Source organism: Danio rerio, chromosome 15, assembly GCF_052040795.2.
Source record: "Danio rerio strain M-AB ecotype USA chromosome 15, GRCz13ab, whole genome shotgun sequence".
NCBI lineage: Eukaryota > Metazoa > Chordata > Actinopteri > Cypriniformes > Danionidae > Danio > Danio rerio.
The window spans coordinates 51,228,953-51,245,000 of record NC_141035.1 but is presented as its reverse complement, the minus strand read 5'-3'; the positions used below and the strand labels follow the sequence as shown (position 1 = coordinate 51,245,000).

The following is a 16,048-nucleotide window of genomic DNA, read 5'->3' as shown; positions in this document are numbered from 1 at the left end:
GTCAGAAGCTTAAAGTTGTGTAGCGCCATCTAACGTCAAGGAGTGATTTTGCATACTCTTCTGCTTGACGCAAGTTTAAATCGATTGGGTTAGAATGCGGAAAAACATCTCGTAAAACGCTGACGATAAACGCAAACGAAAAGCGTCCCGGTGTGTAGGAGCCTTAAGACTGTGTGTGAAGTAGAGATGCGGTTTCATACTAATCATACACCCGCCTCCCACCCGCACATATAACTGTGGGTGATATATACTATGTCTGCACCCGACCCACACCACAGGCTAGAGTTTAACAGCAGACGGCGCTCTAGGCTAGTTTTAAACAGCAGACATGTGCTCTGGGCTAGAGTTTAACAGCAGACGGCGCTCTAGGGACAGTTTTAAACAGCTCTAGGCTAGTTTTAAACAGCAGACAGAGCTCTAGGCTAGTGCTTAACAGCAGATGGCACTCTAGGCTAGTTTTAAACAGCTCTAGGCTATTGCTTAACAGCAGACGGTGCTCTATGCTAAATTTAAACAGCTCTAGGCTAGTGGTTAAAAGCAGACGACGCTCTAGGCTAGTTTTAAACAGCAGACAGCGCTCTAGGCTAGTGCTTAACAGCAGACGGCGCTCTAGGCTAGTGTTTAACTGCAGATGGCGCTCTAGGCTAATTTTAAACAGCTCTAGGCTAGTGTTTAACAGCAGATGACGCTGTAGGCTAGTTTTAAACAGCAGACGGCGCTCTAGGTTAGTGCTTAACAGCAAACAGTGCTCTAGGGATAGTTTTAAACAGCTCTAGGCTAGTGTTAAACAGCAGATGACGCTCTAGGCTAGTTTTAAACAGCAGACGGCGCTCTAGGTTAATGTTTAACAGCAGACGGCGCTCTAGGGATAGTTTTAAACAGCTCTAGGCTAGTGTTTAAAAGCAGACGACGCTCTAGGCTAGTTTTAAACAGCAGACATGTGCTCTAGGCTAGAGCTTAACAGCAGACGGCGCTCTAGGGACAGTTTTAAACAGCTCTAGGCTAGTGTTTAACAGCAGACGGTGCTCTAGGCTAGAGTTTAACAGCAGACGGCGCTCTAGGGACAGTTTTAGACAGCTCTAGGCTAGTGTTTAACAGCAGACGGTGCTCTAGGCTAGTGTTTAACAGCAGACGGTGCTCTAGGCTTGTGTTTAACAGCAGACGGCGCTCTAGGGACAGTTTTAAACAACTCTAGGCTAGTGTTTAACAGCAGACGGCGCTCTAGGGTAGTGTTTAACAGCAGACGGCGCTTTAGGCTAGTTTTAAACAGCTCTAGGCTAGTGTTTAACAGCAGACGACGCTCTAGGCTAGTTTTAAACAGCAGACAGAGCTCTAGGCTAGTGCTTAACAGCAGACGGTGCTCTAGGCTAGTTTTAAACAGCTCTAGGCTAGTGCTTAACAGCAGACGGCGCTCTAGGCTAGATTTAAACAGCTCTAGGCTAGTGGTTAAAAGCAGACGGGCTCTAGGCTTGTTTTAAAGAAAAACTCTTAATTTTGACTTATTATTTCTGAAAACGAGACAATATTTTTACTCGTTTAGAAAATGCTCCTATCGCTGTTTAATTGTGCTTCATCTTAAACTCCACATCTATAATCCTCTTAGTCTATGCTGACATCATCTTCAGCAGCTCAAACACTCTAATGGCTAATGGACAGACGGCTGCTTCTCACTCAGGGCTGCTGTTTATGCTAATGAGATAGAGAGACGGGCACTAGTGGGCGGGGCTTTACCCCTCTGATGACACGTACAAAGGGAGAATGTCAATTACAGTGTTTCTGCATCAAGTCTGATGAGAACAAACACAGTTAATTCATGTTGACCATTAGAGGCTGGAGATTTTCACACCCTGTCACCATACAACCCCTTATGAGAGTGATTTCTGCATAGTAGATGCATACGAGATATTTTGTGCTTTTTGTGGAGAACACACACACACACACACACATCTGCTCCACCAGTGTAATTTATCCTTGGAGACACACAAATCTAGCGTCTGAAGTGTGGTCAATAATTCGGTGTTCTCCTGCTCGTCTCTGTGAAACAGGATCTATAAATCCTGTGGGTTTGGCTCCTCTGCAAACAGCTTCCATCACTCAGCCTGATTTCCTCGGTCAGGTGGTGCACTTCTGTTTCTCACTTCTTTTGTACTGCGTTTCTTCCCGTTCCGTGATTCTGTGACAGGAGGAGGAACTGAAGCTCAGGTGACCGTGTGTTCGGCTCTCAGGTGTGTGAGAAGGGAACACCTGGATGGGCAGCTTCTGAACTTTATACTCTTGTGTGAGCTTTATAAACATTACTCAGCCTTCTGAAACTCTCCGCTGAGTTTCCTTGAGCAAACAGAGACACAAAAGATCATTTACCAGGCGCAGACTTAATAACACAAGCCGGAAAATGTTGTGCCAATAAAACACACTGTCTGAACTCACACCGCTACAGGCCTGTAGTCCAAAAAAGCATGAGCTTTGTGTAGTCATTCACCTCATTTTGTATTTAATTATATAGTTTACATTGAGGATGCATTTCAGTGACTTAAAAAAAATCATTTGTGCTGGATTAGCAGGTCCGATGGTGTCGTGATCTGCACACGTTTGCCATTTTTAATTTAGGAATGTGTTAAAACTTACATAGATTGTACACTTTTAAACAGAATTGTGCTGGTTTAGTGGTTAACAGTAGAGGCTAGTTAACGGGAGAAGGCACTACAGGCTAATGTTTAATGGCAGACGGCGCTCTAGGCTAGTGTTTAATAGTAGACGACACTCTAGGCTAGTGTTAAAAAGTTCTAGGCTACTGTTTGACAGCTGATGATTCTCTAGGCTAGTGTTTAACAGCAGATGGCACTCTAGGCTAGTGTTTAAATGCAGATGGCGCTCTAGGCTAGTGTTTAACAGCAGATGGCATTCTAGGCTAGTGTTTAACAGCAGATGGCGCTCTAGGCTAGTGTTTAACAGCACATGGCGCTCTAGGCTAGTGTTTAACAGCACATGGCGCTCTAGGTTAGTGTTTAACAGCAGATGGCGCTCTAGGTTAGTTTTTAAAAGCTGTAGGCTAGTGTTTAACAGCACATGGCGCTCTAGGTTAGTGTTTAACAGCAGACAGCGCTCTAGGTTAGTTTTTAAAAGCTCTAGGTTAGTTTTAACAGCACATGGTGGTCTAGGTTAGTGTTTAACAGCAGACGGCGCTCTAGGTTAGTTTTTAAAAGCTCTAGGCTAGTGTTTAACAGCACATGGCGCTCTAGGTTAGTTTTAACAGCAGATGGCGCTCTAGGCTAGTGTTTAACAGTAGACGGCGCTCTAGGTTAGTTTTTAAAAGCTCTAGGCTAGTGTTTAACAGCAGACAGCGCTCTAAGTTAGTGTTTAACAGCAGATGGCGTCCTAAGTTACTGTTTAACAGCAGACAGCGCTCTAGGCTAGTGTTTAATAGCTCTAGGCTGGTGTTTAATAGTAGACAGCGCTCTAGTCTAGCTTTTAACAGCAGATGGCACTCTAGGCTAGTGTTTAACAGCTTTTGGCTAGTATTTAGTGGCAGATGGCGCTCTAGGCTAGCTTTTAACAGTAGATGGCATTCTAGGTTAGTTTTTAATGACAAACAGCGCTCTAGCCTAGTGTCTAACAGTAGATGGCTCTGGAGTTTAACAGCAATTAACAAAGCGGTATAATACATTCAATTTTCCGCAGAATTTGGTCATCTGAATAATAATAATAATAAAAAATTCAATTTAATTTATGTTCATTTCTCTTGCACTGAACATTGAAGTCCTAGTAGGCTGAAACTGTCAGTCCAGTGTTCAGAGTTGATAAAAATAATAATAATAAATAAGCGCTTCACTATTTGGAAAACAAAGAGTAATGTCATGGATAAAAACAACAGCCTACTTCTTAAATATTTGCAATTAACATTTTGTGTTTCACAAATAATCTCCCAGTATAATGTTCTCAGCACATCCAGTACTGATGGCAAACTCTGTTCAACTTCAGCAGTTTTCCCACTGGTCTGAACAAACACACACACACACACACACACAGAGACACACACACACAGACACACACACAGGCACATCCGGCTGTGTTTGTGTTGCAGTTCAAACACACACAGTCATGTGCGTCAACACCTGCTGTATAAACCTGCCCGCCCGTCACACACCCGGATGTGCCCGTTAAACACACACACGCTCACTTATATCATTAACCAGCACGTCAGATGATTTAAGTCAACTCACCTTTATTTCAACTGCGCTTTATGCAATGTAGATTGTATCAAAGCTGCTTTATGATCAGGAAACAAATATATCTATATGCTATATATTTTATTTTAGTCATACACAGACTATATATATCTAAATCTAATGATCCAAAGTTTGCTGTAAAACTTGTAACACACATACTTTGTCTTCTGTCATCTGACTGATTGAAGTAAAAACTCTTTAATATGTATAAATGCATGTTAAGTTGATTGCACATGCACACACACATAGACTATATCAAATATAACCATTAGCGTTTTAATTTCCAGAACCTTTACTTCCTCTGTTCCTCAGTAGTAAGCATAATTATAATCAAGTTCTCATTTATTTACTTGACAAACATCAGGTTGTCTTTACTGGTTTCTGTGTAAACATTTGCATTTAGAGCCACTCAAAAGCCTGAAGCACCACTTGAAGATACAAATCTTAAATGCAAATGGCTCAATAAACTTTCATTTCATAACATAACAGTTCATACCAGAGATGGGGCACTCGAGTCACATGACTTGACTCAAGTCAGACTTAAGTTGCAAAATTTAGGACTTGAGACTTGACAAATGCTTGACAAATATCCACAAAAGACTCGACTTGACTTGAGACTTGACTTGGACTTGAGGTAAATGCCTCGAAATAACTTGTCTTTGTTAAATTAATACCTGTTTGTTGTACATTATGTATTACATCTAACACCGAAAGTTATATATGTAAATATCAATTGCAAAAGTTGAAAAATCGACACAAATTTGATTGACTTGAAAGTCACTTGCTAGACCAAGCTACTGTATGACTTGACTAGACTTGAGATAAGCAGTGACTTGACTTGACTTGACTTGAGCCTGACAAAAATTGACTTGACTGGCTTGAGACTTGAAGGTTATGACTCGAGACTTGCTTGTGACTTGCACATGTGTGACTTACTCCCACCTATGATTCACACTATTGCCTCACGTCAGGGTTCGGATTGCTCATTAATGACATGCAGTATACTAATATTCAACTTTTAAATACTTGTGAATTACCAGCTGTTGGGTTATTAGAAAACAATGCAGGTAGTGATGTTGTGAATTTGAGGTGTGCATTAATCTGTAATAATTCAACGGCTCAGAATGCATTATTCCAACAAAACTACAGTTCCCAAAGCTAAAGACAGTGTTCAGGTGTTGTACTTCAGCCATATGTCAATTGAATGTCCTCAAACTCCTTATCTGAAATTAACGGCACACCTCAGAGTATCCATCAGCCTATCAGAATCCAGCATTCAACATACCAGTAGAATAAAGCTGCGGTCACACTGCACTTTTCTCCTCATAGACTTCCATTCATGTGCATGTGAATGCACCAGACTGGAAACGCAAGCTCATGCGCGTCAAAATCCGATTCACTAGCGCGTCAAAATCCGATTCACTCCCGCGTCAAAAATCCGCTTCACTCCCGCGTCAAAATCTGCTTCACTCCCGCGTCAAAATCTGCTTCAGTCACGAGTCAAAAATCCGATTCACTCCCGCGTCAAAATCCGCTTCACTCCCGCGTCAAAAATTTGCTTCACTCGCGCGTCAAAAATTCGCTTCAATCGCGCGTCAAAAATTCGCTTCACTCTCGCGTCAAAAATTCGCTTCACTCGCGCGTCAAAATCCGCTTCACTCCCGCGTCAAAATCCGCTTCAGTCACGAGTCAAAAATCCGATTCACTCCCGCGTCAAAATCCGCTTCACTTCCGCGTCAAAAATTCGCTTCACTCGCGCGTCAAAAATCCGCTTCACTCTAGCGTCAAAAATCCGCTTCACTCTAGCGTCAAAATCCGCTTGTCGCGCGTAAAAAATCCGCTTCACTAGCGCGTCAAAAATCCGCTTCACTAGCGCGTCAAAAATCCGCTTCACTAGCGCGTCAAAATCCGCTTCACTCCCGCGTCAAAATCCGCATCAGTCACAAGTCAAAAATCCGCTTCACTCCCGCGTCAAAAATCCGCTTCACTCGCGCGTCAAAAATCCGCTTCACTCGCGCGTCAAAAATCTGCTTCACTCCAGTGTCAAAATCCGCTTCAGTCGCGCATCAAAAATCCGCTTCACTCCCGCGTCAAAACTCCGCTTCACTCCCGCGTCAAAACTCCGCTTCACTCCCGCGTCAAAAATCCGCTTCAGTCGCGCGTCAAAAATCCACTTCATTCTGGCGACAAAATCCACTTCACTCCCGCGTCAAAAATCCGATTCACTCGCGCGTCAAAAATCCGATTCACTCGCGCGTCAAAAATCCGATTCACTCGCGCGTCAAAAATCCGATTCACTCGCGCATCAAAAATCCGCTTCACTCGCGCGTCAAAATCCGCTTCACTCCCACATCAAAAATCTGCTTCACTCCCGCGTCAAAATCTGCTTCAGTCACGAGTCAAAAATCCGATTCACTCCCGCGTCAAAATCCGCTTCACTCCCGCGTCAAAAATTTGCTTCACTCGCGCGTCAAAAATTCGCTTCAATCGCGCGTCAAAAATTCGCTTCACTCTCGCGTCAAAAATTCGCTTCACTCGCGCGTCAAAATCCGCTTCACTCCCGCGTCAAAATCCGCTTCAGTCACGAGTCAAAAATCCGATTCACTCCCGCGTCAAAATCCGCTTCACTCCCGCGTCAAAAATTCGCTTCACTCGCGCGTCAAAAATCCGCTTCACTCTAGCGTCAAAAATCCGCTTCACTCTAGCGTCAAAATCCGCTTGTCGCGCGTAAAAAATCCGCTTCACTAGCGCGTCAAAAATCCGCTTCACTAGCGCGTCAAAAATCCGCTTCACTAGCGCGTCAAAATCCGCTTCACTCCCGCGTCAAAATCCGCATCAGTCACAAGTCAAAAATCCGCTTCACTCCCGCGTCAAAAATCCGCTTCACTCGCGCGTCAAAAATCCGCTTCACTCGCGCGTCAAAAATCTGCTTCACTCCAGTGTCAAAATCCGCTTCAGTCGCGCATCAAAAATCCGCTTCACTCCCGCGTCAAAACTCCGCTTCACTCCCGCGTCAAAAATCCGCTTCAGTCGCGCGTCAAAAATCCACTTCATTCTGGCGACAAAATCCACTTCACTCCCGCGTCAAAAATCCGATTCACTCGCGCGTCAAAAATCCGATTCACTCGCGCGTCAAAAATCCGATTCACTCGCGCGTCAAAAATCCGATTCACTCGCGCGTCAAAAATCCGATTCACTCGCGCATCAAAAATCTGCTTCACTCGCGCGTCAAAATCCGCTTCACTCCCACATCAAAAATCCGCTTCATTCCCGCGTCAAAATCTGCTTCAGTCGCGCGTCAAAAATCCGCTTCAGTCGAGCGTCAAAAATCGACTTCATTCTGGCGACAAAATCCGCTTCACTCCCACGTCAAAAATCCGCTTCACTCGCGCATCAAAAATCTGCTTCACTCGCGCGTCAAAAATCCGCTTCACTCCCGCGTCAAAAATCCGCTTCATTCCCGCGTCAAAATCCGCTTCAGTCGCGCGTCAAAAATCCGCTTCAGTCGTGCGTCAAAAATCCACTTCATTCTGGCGACAAAATCCGCTTCACTCGCGCATTAAAAATCTGCTTCACTCGCGCGTCAAAAATCCACTTCATTCTGGCGACAAAATCCGCTTCACCGCGGCACGAATGTCCGCTGAAGATCAGATCCAGTGATTCGCGTGATCAAACACGAAAAATGCTCAATTCGTGCTGCAACATTCACGCGTAACGCGTCATTCGCACGTATTGCGTCGCAGGATGACTATTCACGCCTTTGCATTGACTTAACATGTAAATCACTCAAGCTTGATGCTTCTTCCGCATCTGGTGTGAACGCAGCATAAGAACTCCACAGTTCCCATTTGAAAATAATGCACAGAGTGGCCGATACACCTCTTATTCTCTAATAATTCCACTGTTCCCAATTGCACTGTTCCACATACTACAGTCTCCACAGTTAAAGACACTGTTCAGATGCTGTATTTCAGACATACGTCAGACTCGCGTCCTCAAACTCCTAATCTGAATACAACAGCACACCTCAGAGGGTCCATCAGCCAATCAGAATCGAGAATAAGCAAGGAATAATGCGTGGTCACATTAAAGTTTGTGCATGTGAAATTCTGTTGTACGGCGCAGTGAAAAAGGGCGGGATTAAACAAAATGATTAAACAAAGCGAGCGATGGCTCTGTATTTTAAATTCCTGTACAGAGGTGTCATGTTTTGATCTTTGATTGGTCTCACGTGGCCATGTGATGCGATTGGGCAGGTCAGAGTTGACTAAAATGTTTGCACGAGCTTGCGTTTCCTCTGTCGCATTCGCTTGTGTATGAATGGAAGTCTATGTGAAGAAAACTGCAGTGTGACGGCGGCTAAATAACTGAGAATGGGCTGTAGAATTATTAGAAAATAATGCACACCTGTGGCTGATACACCTGCATTATTTTCTAATAATTCAACGGCTCAGAATGCATTATTCCACTTATTTCCCACAGCTAAAGACACGGTTCAAACATTGTACATCAGAGAGATGTCAAGTTTTGCTCTCAAACTCCTTATCTGAAAATAACAGCACACCTCAGAGGGTCCATCAGCCAATCGGAATCCAGCATTCAACACACCAGTAGAATTAATAAAGAATAACTGATGATGATCCGTTGAATTATTAGGAAAGCGGCTCACAGAGGCTCAGGTGTGCATTAATCTCTAATAATTCCACAGTTCCCAATTTAAAATAATGCACACCTGAACTGGTGAGGTGGAGCAGCCGATATACCCTTAGGTGTGCGTTATTCTCTAATAATTCCACAGTTCCCAATTGCCCTATTCCACTTATACTACAGTTCCCACAGCTAAAGACACTGTTCAGATGTTGAATTTCAGACATACGTCAAGCTGGCGTCCTCAAACTCCTTATCTGAAAACAACAGCACACCTCAGAGGGTCCATCAGCCAATCAGAGTCCAGCATTCAACACACCAATAGAATTAGTAAAGAATAACCGATGATGATCTGTTGAATTATTAGGAAATAATGCACACCTGAGTTGCTTAAGTTGCTCATGTGTGCATTATTCTCCAATAATTCCACTTAAACTACAGTTCCCACATCTAACAACACTATTCAAGTGTTGTACTTTAGCCATATGTCAAGTGAATGTCCTCAAACTCCTTATCCGATCATAACAGCACACCTCAGAGTGTCTATCAGCCAATCAGAATCCAGCATTCAACAGCCCTGTGGTATATAGTTCACGAGCATAATGGCTTTTATCCAATATATGACAAGTGCAAGGCCTCATAATAAGCATATCCCCCTGAGCTGAAGCTCGCAGACGCGCAGAGCCGACATGTGATGCTCACAGGCGTTCATCAGCGCTCACCTTGATCTTGTGTAAACTCTTGTCCTCCTCCAGCAGCTGGATCCACACGCAGATGTTGCTCTTGTTGTGTGTGACAGTCCAGCCCGCCTCCGCCTCACACTCGTGTTTGAACCGGCTGAATGCTCGGTCGTCCGGGATCAGAACCTCTTCATCCCCGGTTTTCATCATCATCATCCTCCTCCTGCGGTTCCCGCTCCCGGAGCCGCGGCGACGCAGATCAAAGCGGACCCCGGTGTGGATGAAAGCTGAGAGTTTGCTTTAAAGTTGACTTTTCCTGCGGTTTGCCTGTGTCTCTCTGTGAGGTGGAGGAGCGCACGGGCGGTTTCTCCGTCTGGTCTGCAAACATATGCTGAAATGCGCGTTTCCCGCAGGCGTGTGTCGCGCGCGTGAGTTTAAATATCCTGCTAAACGCGCGCGACTGTGTGTAAATATCCTCATATATGAGTGTGTGTGGGAAGTGATAAACGCGTACGTGTTTCCCGGAGTGATGCAGCACGAGCAGCTGTTACATCCCACTGTGTGTGTGTGTGTGTGTGTGTGTGTGTGTGTGTGTGTGTGTTTGGGTGCGCGCACATACAGGGTATGACTGACAGCTGAGCTCCGCCCACTTTCATGCACGCGCACAGCGCTGACGTGTTCCAGCTTCCTATCATAATCTCTATTTTTTGTCTAATTGAATGCAATTTTGTTTTTAATTTGACATTAAAATAATAATAAATCTACATCAAGTCTAATAGTTCCAGTAGGAACTTCTTTAAGTCCCTAATAATGCTTATTGTTTCTGAAACTCATTATGATTAATAATAAAAAGTAAAGTAGTAATTATAGAAAACAATATTAATAATGATTATTATTTATTATTATTATTATTATTATTTTTAGTAGTAGTAGTAGTAGTAGTATCATAATAATAATAATAATAATAATAATAATAATAATAATAATAATAATAATAATAATAATAATAATACATCGATATCAAGTCTAAAAGTTCCAGTAGGGACTTCTTTAAGTTGTTCAATATTAGCTATAATAATAATGATGATAATAATAATAATGATGATGATGATAGTAATAATAATAATAATAATAATAATAATAATAATAATAATAATAATAATAATAACAACAATAATAATAAATAAAATAATAATAACAATAATAATAATAATAATATAAAATATTTAATATAACAATATTTAAATTGTTATTATTATTATTCTCATACATTTTAATAAAAGTATAATAATAATAATAATAATAATAAACAATAATGATGGTTATTGTTTACATTTTTATTATTATTATATCATAATTATGAAATAATAATAAGTTGTTCAACATTAGCAATAATAATAATAATACCAATTTTTTATTCTTTTTATACATTTGTATTATTTTTATGCATTATTATTATTATTATTATTATTATTATTATTATCCTCATAGGAGTAGGAATAGAAGTCTGGTTCGCATTGCCAGCAATAAGTCAGACTTGTTTCCAGTGCATGTTGGACTCCGGCAGGGCGGCCCTTTTTTACTGGTTCTGTTCATAATTTTTATAGACAGGATTTTAAAGCGCAGCCTTGGGCTGGACAGGGTCCGGTTCGGGGACCACAGGATTTCATCTCTGTTATTCGTAGATGAACATGGACCTTCAGCATGCACTGGGACGGTTCATTGCAGAGTGTGACATGGCTGGGATGATAATCAGCACCTCCAAGTGATCCCCCCGGAGGGACTGTGTGGAACACCTCAGGGTCCCCCCGGAGGAGCTGGAGGAAGTGTCTGGGGAGAGGGAAGTCTGGGGTCCTCTCCTCCGACCCGGCTCCGGTAAAGAAGTTGAAAATGAATGAATGTATGAATTACCTGCATAATAATAATAATAATATTGATAATGATATACAGTACATGAAATATCGAATATATGTATATATATATATATATATTCGATTTACTGCCACTAAACTCAAATCTGGATCAGCTCTCTCTGTGCCTTAGTGTGTGTTTTAACTCTGAAGACAGTCATGAAGCAGAAAACTCGCGACACACACCACAGGAAGTCTGTGGTTAGAAGGTTAAGGGTTTATTTTTTCTCATTAAACCACAGTCACCTGAGAAAAGACTGCAAAGAGTTTCAGAAACTCTATATCTGATGCCAAACACGTGTTGATTCCACACACACAATGAGTTACTCTTATCTGACCATCATCTGACAACTTCTGCTTCTCTCAACCGTCCACAAAATTAACATCAGAGATCAAGAACAAACAAACAAAACAAACAAACAAACAAACAAACAAACAAACAAACAAACAGACAGACAGACAGACAGACAGACAGACAGACAGACAGACAGACAGACAGACAGACAGACAAACAAACAAACAAACAAACAAAGACAAACAAACAAACAGACAAACAAAGACAAACAAACAAACAAACAGACAATCAAACAAACAAACAAAGACAAACAAACAAACAAACAAACAAACAAACAAACAAACAGACAAACAAACAAACAAACAAACAAAAAAAACAAAGACAAACAAACAAACAAACAAACAAACAAACAAACAAACAAACAGACAAACAGACAGACAAACAAACAAACAGACAGACAGACAGACAGACAGACAGACAGACAGACAGACAGACAGACAAACAAACAAACAAACCAAAAAACACTCTTCTCTCCAATAAAGGCCATTCAGAAGTAACACTGAATTCAGATTATGTAGTTCAGGCAGTGGCTCAGTGGTTATAGCACTGTGGCCTCGCCTCACCGTAAGAAGTTCGTTAGTTGGAGTCTCGGCTGGGTCAGTTGGTGTTTCTGTGTGGAGTTTGCATGTTCTCCCTGTGTTGGCGTGGGTTTCCTCTGGGTGCTCCGGTTTCCCCCACAGTCCAAACACATGCGCTATAGGGGAACTGGGTAGACTAAATGGTCTGTAGTGTATGAGTGTGAATGAATGAATATGTATTGATTTTTTTTACTTTCATTACAATTTAAAACTGCCAAAATATTTTCTTATTTAAAATTTTGTGTCTTGTTTCTGGTAAAAATATCTAAAAATTCTTAAATCATGAATTTTTTACACGTTAATATTGTAATATCGTCTTATTTTCAAGTCAAAATTAAATGAGATTTCTCCTTAAATCAAGCTGAAATAATCCGCCAATGGAGTACGCAAAATAAATATGTTTATTAGATTATTTTATTTACACCACTGGCAGATTATTCCGCTTGTTTTTAGAAAAATAAAACTCACTTTTGACTCATTATTTCTGAAAACAACACATTCATTCAATTTCATTCAGCTTAGTCTCTTTATTCATCCAGGGTCACCACAGCAGAATGAATCGCCAAATATATTTTAGACAGCAGATGCCCTCTCAGCTGCAACCCAATACATGGAAATACCCACATGCACAAAGGCCAGTGTAGTTGATCAGTTCCCCTATAGCGCATGTGTTTGGACTGTGGGGGAAACCGGAGCACCCGGAGGAAACCCACACCAACACGGGGAGAACATGCAAACTCCACACAGAAACACCAACTGACCCAGCTGGGACTCAAACCAGCGACCTTCTTGCTTTGAGACCACAGTGCTGACCACTGAGCCACCATGCCCGCCCATTTTAAAAGTTGTATATTTTAATATTGTCTCCAATTTTCAAGTCAAAATTAAGTGAGTTTTACCTTAAAACAAGCTAAAACAATCTGCTAATGGAGTACGCAAAATAAACATGTGTTTAGATTAATATATTTACCCCATTGGAGAATATTTTGCTTGTTTTAAGAGTAAGAGAATAGTTAGAGCATGGATTCAATAAAAGTCTTGAACACTTGAACAGTCTTGTTTTCACAGTGTGTACACTATGAAGGGAACACCTGGATGTGTGTCATCATAAAATCAGTGCACCGTCCCATAATGTGCGGTAATGTAATGTATTTAGCTTGACCGAGTTGACAAATGAATCAGAAATAAAGATAAATGTGATGCATAATGATTAAAATGCTTTGCTTTTGATGTTTTTGAAATGCACTGAAGTAAAGGCGGCAGTGCAGCATAATACTGTTCAAAACAAATGCTGAATTATTCCAGCACACTGTAAAATATCTATAAACTAGTAACTTAATTGTGATTCATGCATTAAAGTGGTTTATTTTTGCTTCTGAATGTAATTATGGGATCTTGATCTTTGTTCCAACAACATATATCCTTGAAAAGTCGTCAAAAGGGACTTTAATTGCCATTTGTAATAGTTTGCAGTGCTATACTGTCTGGGTTGGTGTTGTATATTAGATTAGATCAACATCCCATAATGCAATTCACAACCATAAATAAACAGAAAACACTTGTGAATCACAAAATACGGAAACTGTTCATTAACAGATATTGCTTACAGTATATATTTACTGTTCAACATGCAGTTTGTACACTCTGAACACACCAAGTATTCACTAATAGACTTGTAGCGCCACCTGCCGGCCATAGCTTTGATGTGCCGCTATATAAAACTACTAAATAAATCAATTCAGGTACTCTGTAAAAATATCCATTAATGACTAAATAAAGATGTAAGTATAAACATATGATTTAAAATAATAATAATTAAAACAGTTTTTATTTACTTGACTTATTTTTTGTCAGCGCCATCGCTAGCATCACAACAAATATGTTACTTTTCTCAGCGCTCCCCAAATTTGACCAATCACAGAGAGACTACGCAGATGACATGATTTGATAAATATTATCATAATAGTATTTTAAAATAGTTTCCTAAAGAGAATGTATACCAGAAATGAACCCACGTATGTTCTATACATATTGTTGAATGATTTAGGTATATCCCAAAAGAGACTAAAAGTCATGGGAGTTTCAGCCCTCAGCTCAGCCCCCGCAAGAACGTGACCGCTGCGTGTCTTAGCAACCGGCATTAGCGGTATTTGTCGCGTCGCGTTCACGGTAATGTGACGCGCCTGCGGAAGTTTTTTGCGGCTCTTCTTTCAGTGTTTGAGCGGATTTACTGAAAGCCTGACGAAGAAAAGCTGCAGAAAACACAGCGAGAACTGAAGTGGAAGCTCCTGGAAGTGTGTGTTTCATCAGTATTCAGCGGACCGAGTGTTTGTTTCTTCACGAGTTTCTGCAACTCCTGCGCGCGCTCGACGCTTCAGTCAGAAGACGGAGTAATAAACACCGGTGGTTTTACCCGATAAACTCGACCAACTCTCGACGAGATATTCTTCAAAAGTCCAGGAAAACAGGTAAATATCTGTCAGATATTAAAAACAGTCTCCAGGTCTGAATATCGGCGCATTTCTGAGGTGAATTTTGATGAGACGCGAATTCAGGGACATTGTATTGAATATCAATCAATCACTTATGGTTTAAAAATGTTCGTATTTGGTGATTTTAAATCAATGTTCCGTCTCTCCGATCATCTGAAAAGGTGTTTCCGTCATTTATTTTCAGTTTATGTCTCTGTTTTTATGTTTGTTTGTTTGTTTTTCTTTCGCTCCTCCTTTCCTTTCATCTATCTCTGGTCTGTTTTCATGTTTAACCTTTTCTGTTTTTATTTTGCTGTTAATTGTTGGTTATATTTGTAAGTTATATATACACACAAACACTGAACACACACTCTTGCTGTCTGTCTCAAACACACTCCTGTTTCACTCGACAAGTGAATCTGAAAACACACACACACACACACACACACACACACACACACACACAAATATTTAGAATCAAGTATTGTTGAATATATTAAACACCAATATAAGCATTTATTAAATCCCACACACTCCTATATGAGGTTATCTGTGTATATTCTGTCCATTATATTCATTAAATAAGGTAAAGCTGGTTTTATATTAGCACATTTGTTTAGCGACACTCTCCCCATGTTATTTAACATGGTACTTTGGATATTGTGTCTGAAATAGCATGGAAAGATGACTTCAGAATAACATTAGCACTATTTAATTGACTGTAAATTGTGTATCGTACTTTGATAGTCATAGGCTGATAATATGATTCTCCTATTCAGTGTTTGCAAAGAATACTTTAATGAAACTATTTTATTAAGGAGAAAGTCTGAATGTGTGAATATAAAAGCAACCTCACCTCAAATAAACACACACATACACACACACACACACACTGCTGCTGTCAGTCTCAAACACACTTCTGTGTTTCAGTAGACTCAACAAGTGGGAATCTTAACACACACACACACGCACACACACACACTGTTGTGTTTCATTAGACTCAAGTATTGTTGAATATATTATACACCAATATATTTTTAAATCCCACACACTCCTGTATGAGGTTATCTGATATTCTGTCCAGTATATTCGTTAATTGAGGTAAAATTGGTTTTATATTAGCAAATTTGTTCAGCAACGCGCTCCCTATATTGTTTACCATGGTACTTTGGATATTTGGT

The 16,048-nt window shown here is 40.8% G+C and overlaps 2 protein-coding genes across 3 annotated transcripts in view; one reads left to right on the top strand and one right to left on the bottom strand.

The window, feature by feature from the left end:
* Window positions 1–10,109, bottom strand: part of stard10 (StAR related lipid transfer domain containing 10) — a 29,136-nt gene extending 19,027 nt beyond the window's left edge. Inside the window, 1 exon segment of the mRNA NM_205646.3 lies at window positions 9,596–10,109. Within this exon segment, the coding sequence (NP_991209.2) occupies window positions 9,596–9,763 (168 nt within the window). The 5' untranslated portion in view covers window positions 9,764–10,109.
* Window positions 10,110–14,535: 4,426 nt separating this feature from the next.
* Window positions 14,536–16,048, top strand: part of arap1 (ArfGAP with RhoGAP domain, ankyrin repeat and PH domain 1) — a 135,825-nt gene continuing 134,312 nt past the window's right edge. For both annotated transcript variants that reach the window (NM_001443052.1, NM_001443053.1), the window contains 1 exon segment: window positions 14,536–14,864. The gene's annotated coding sequence lies outside the window, so the exon portion shown is untranslated.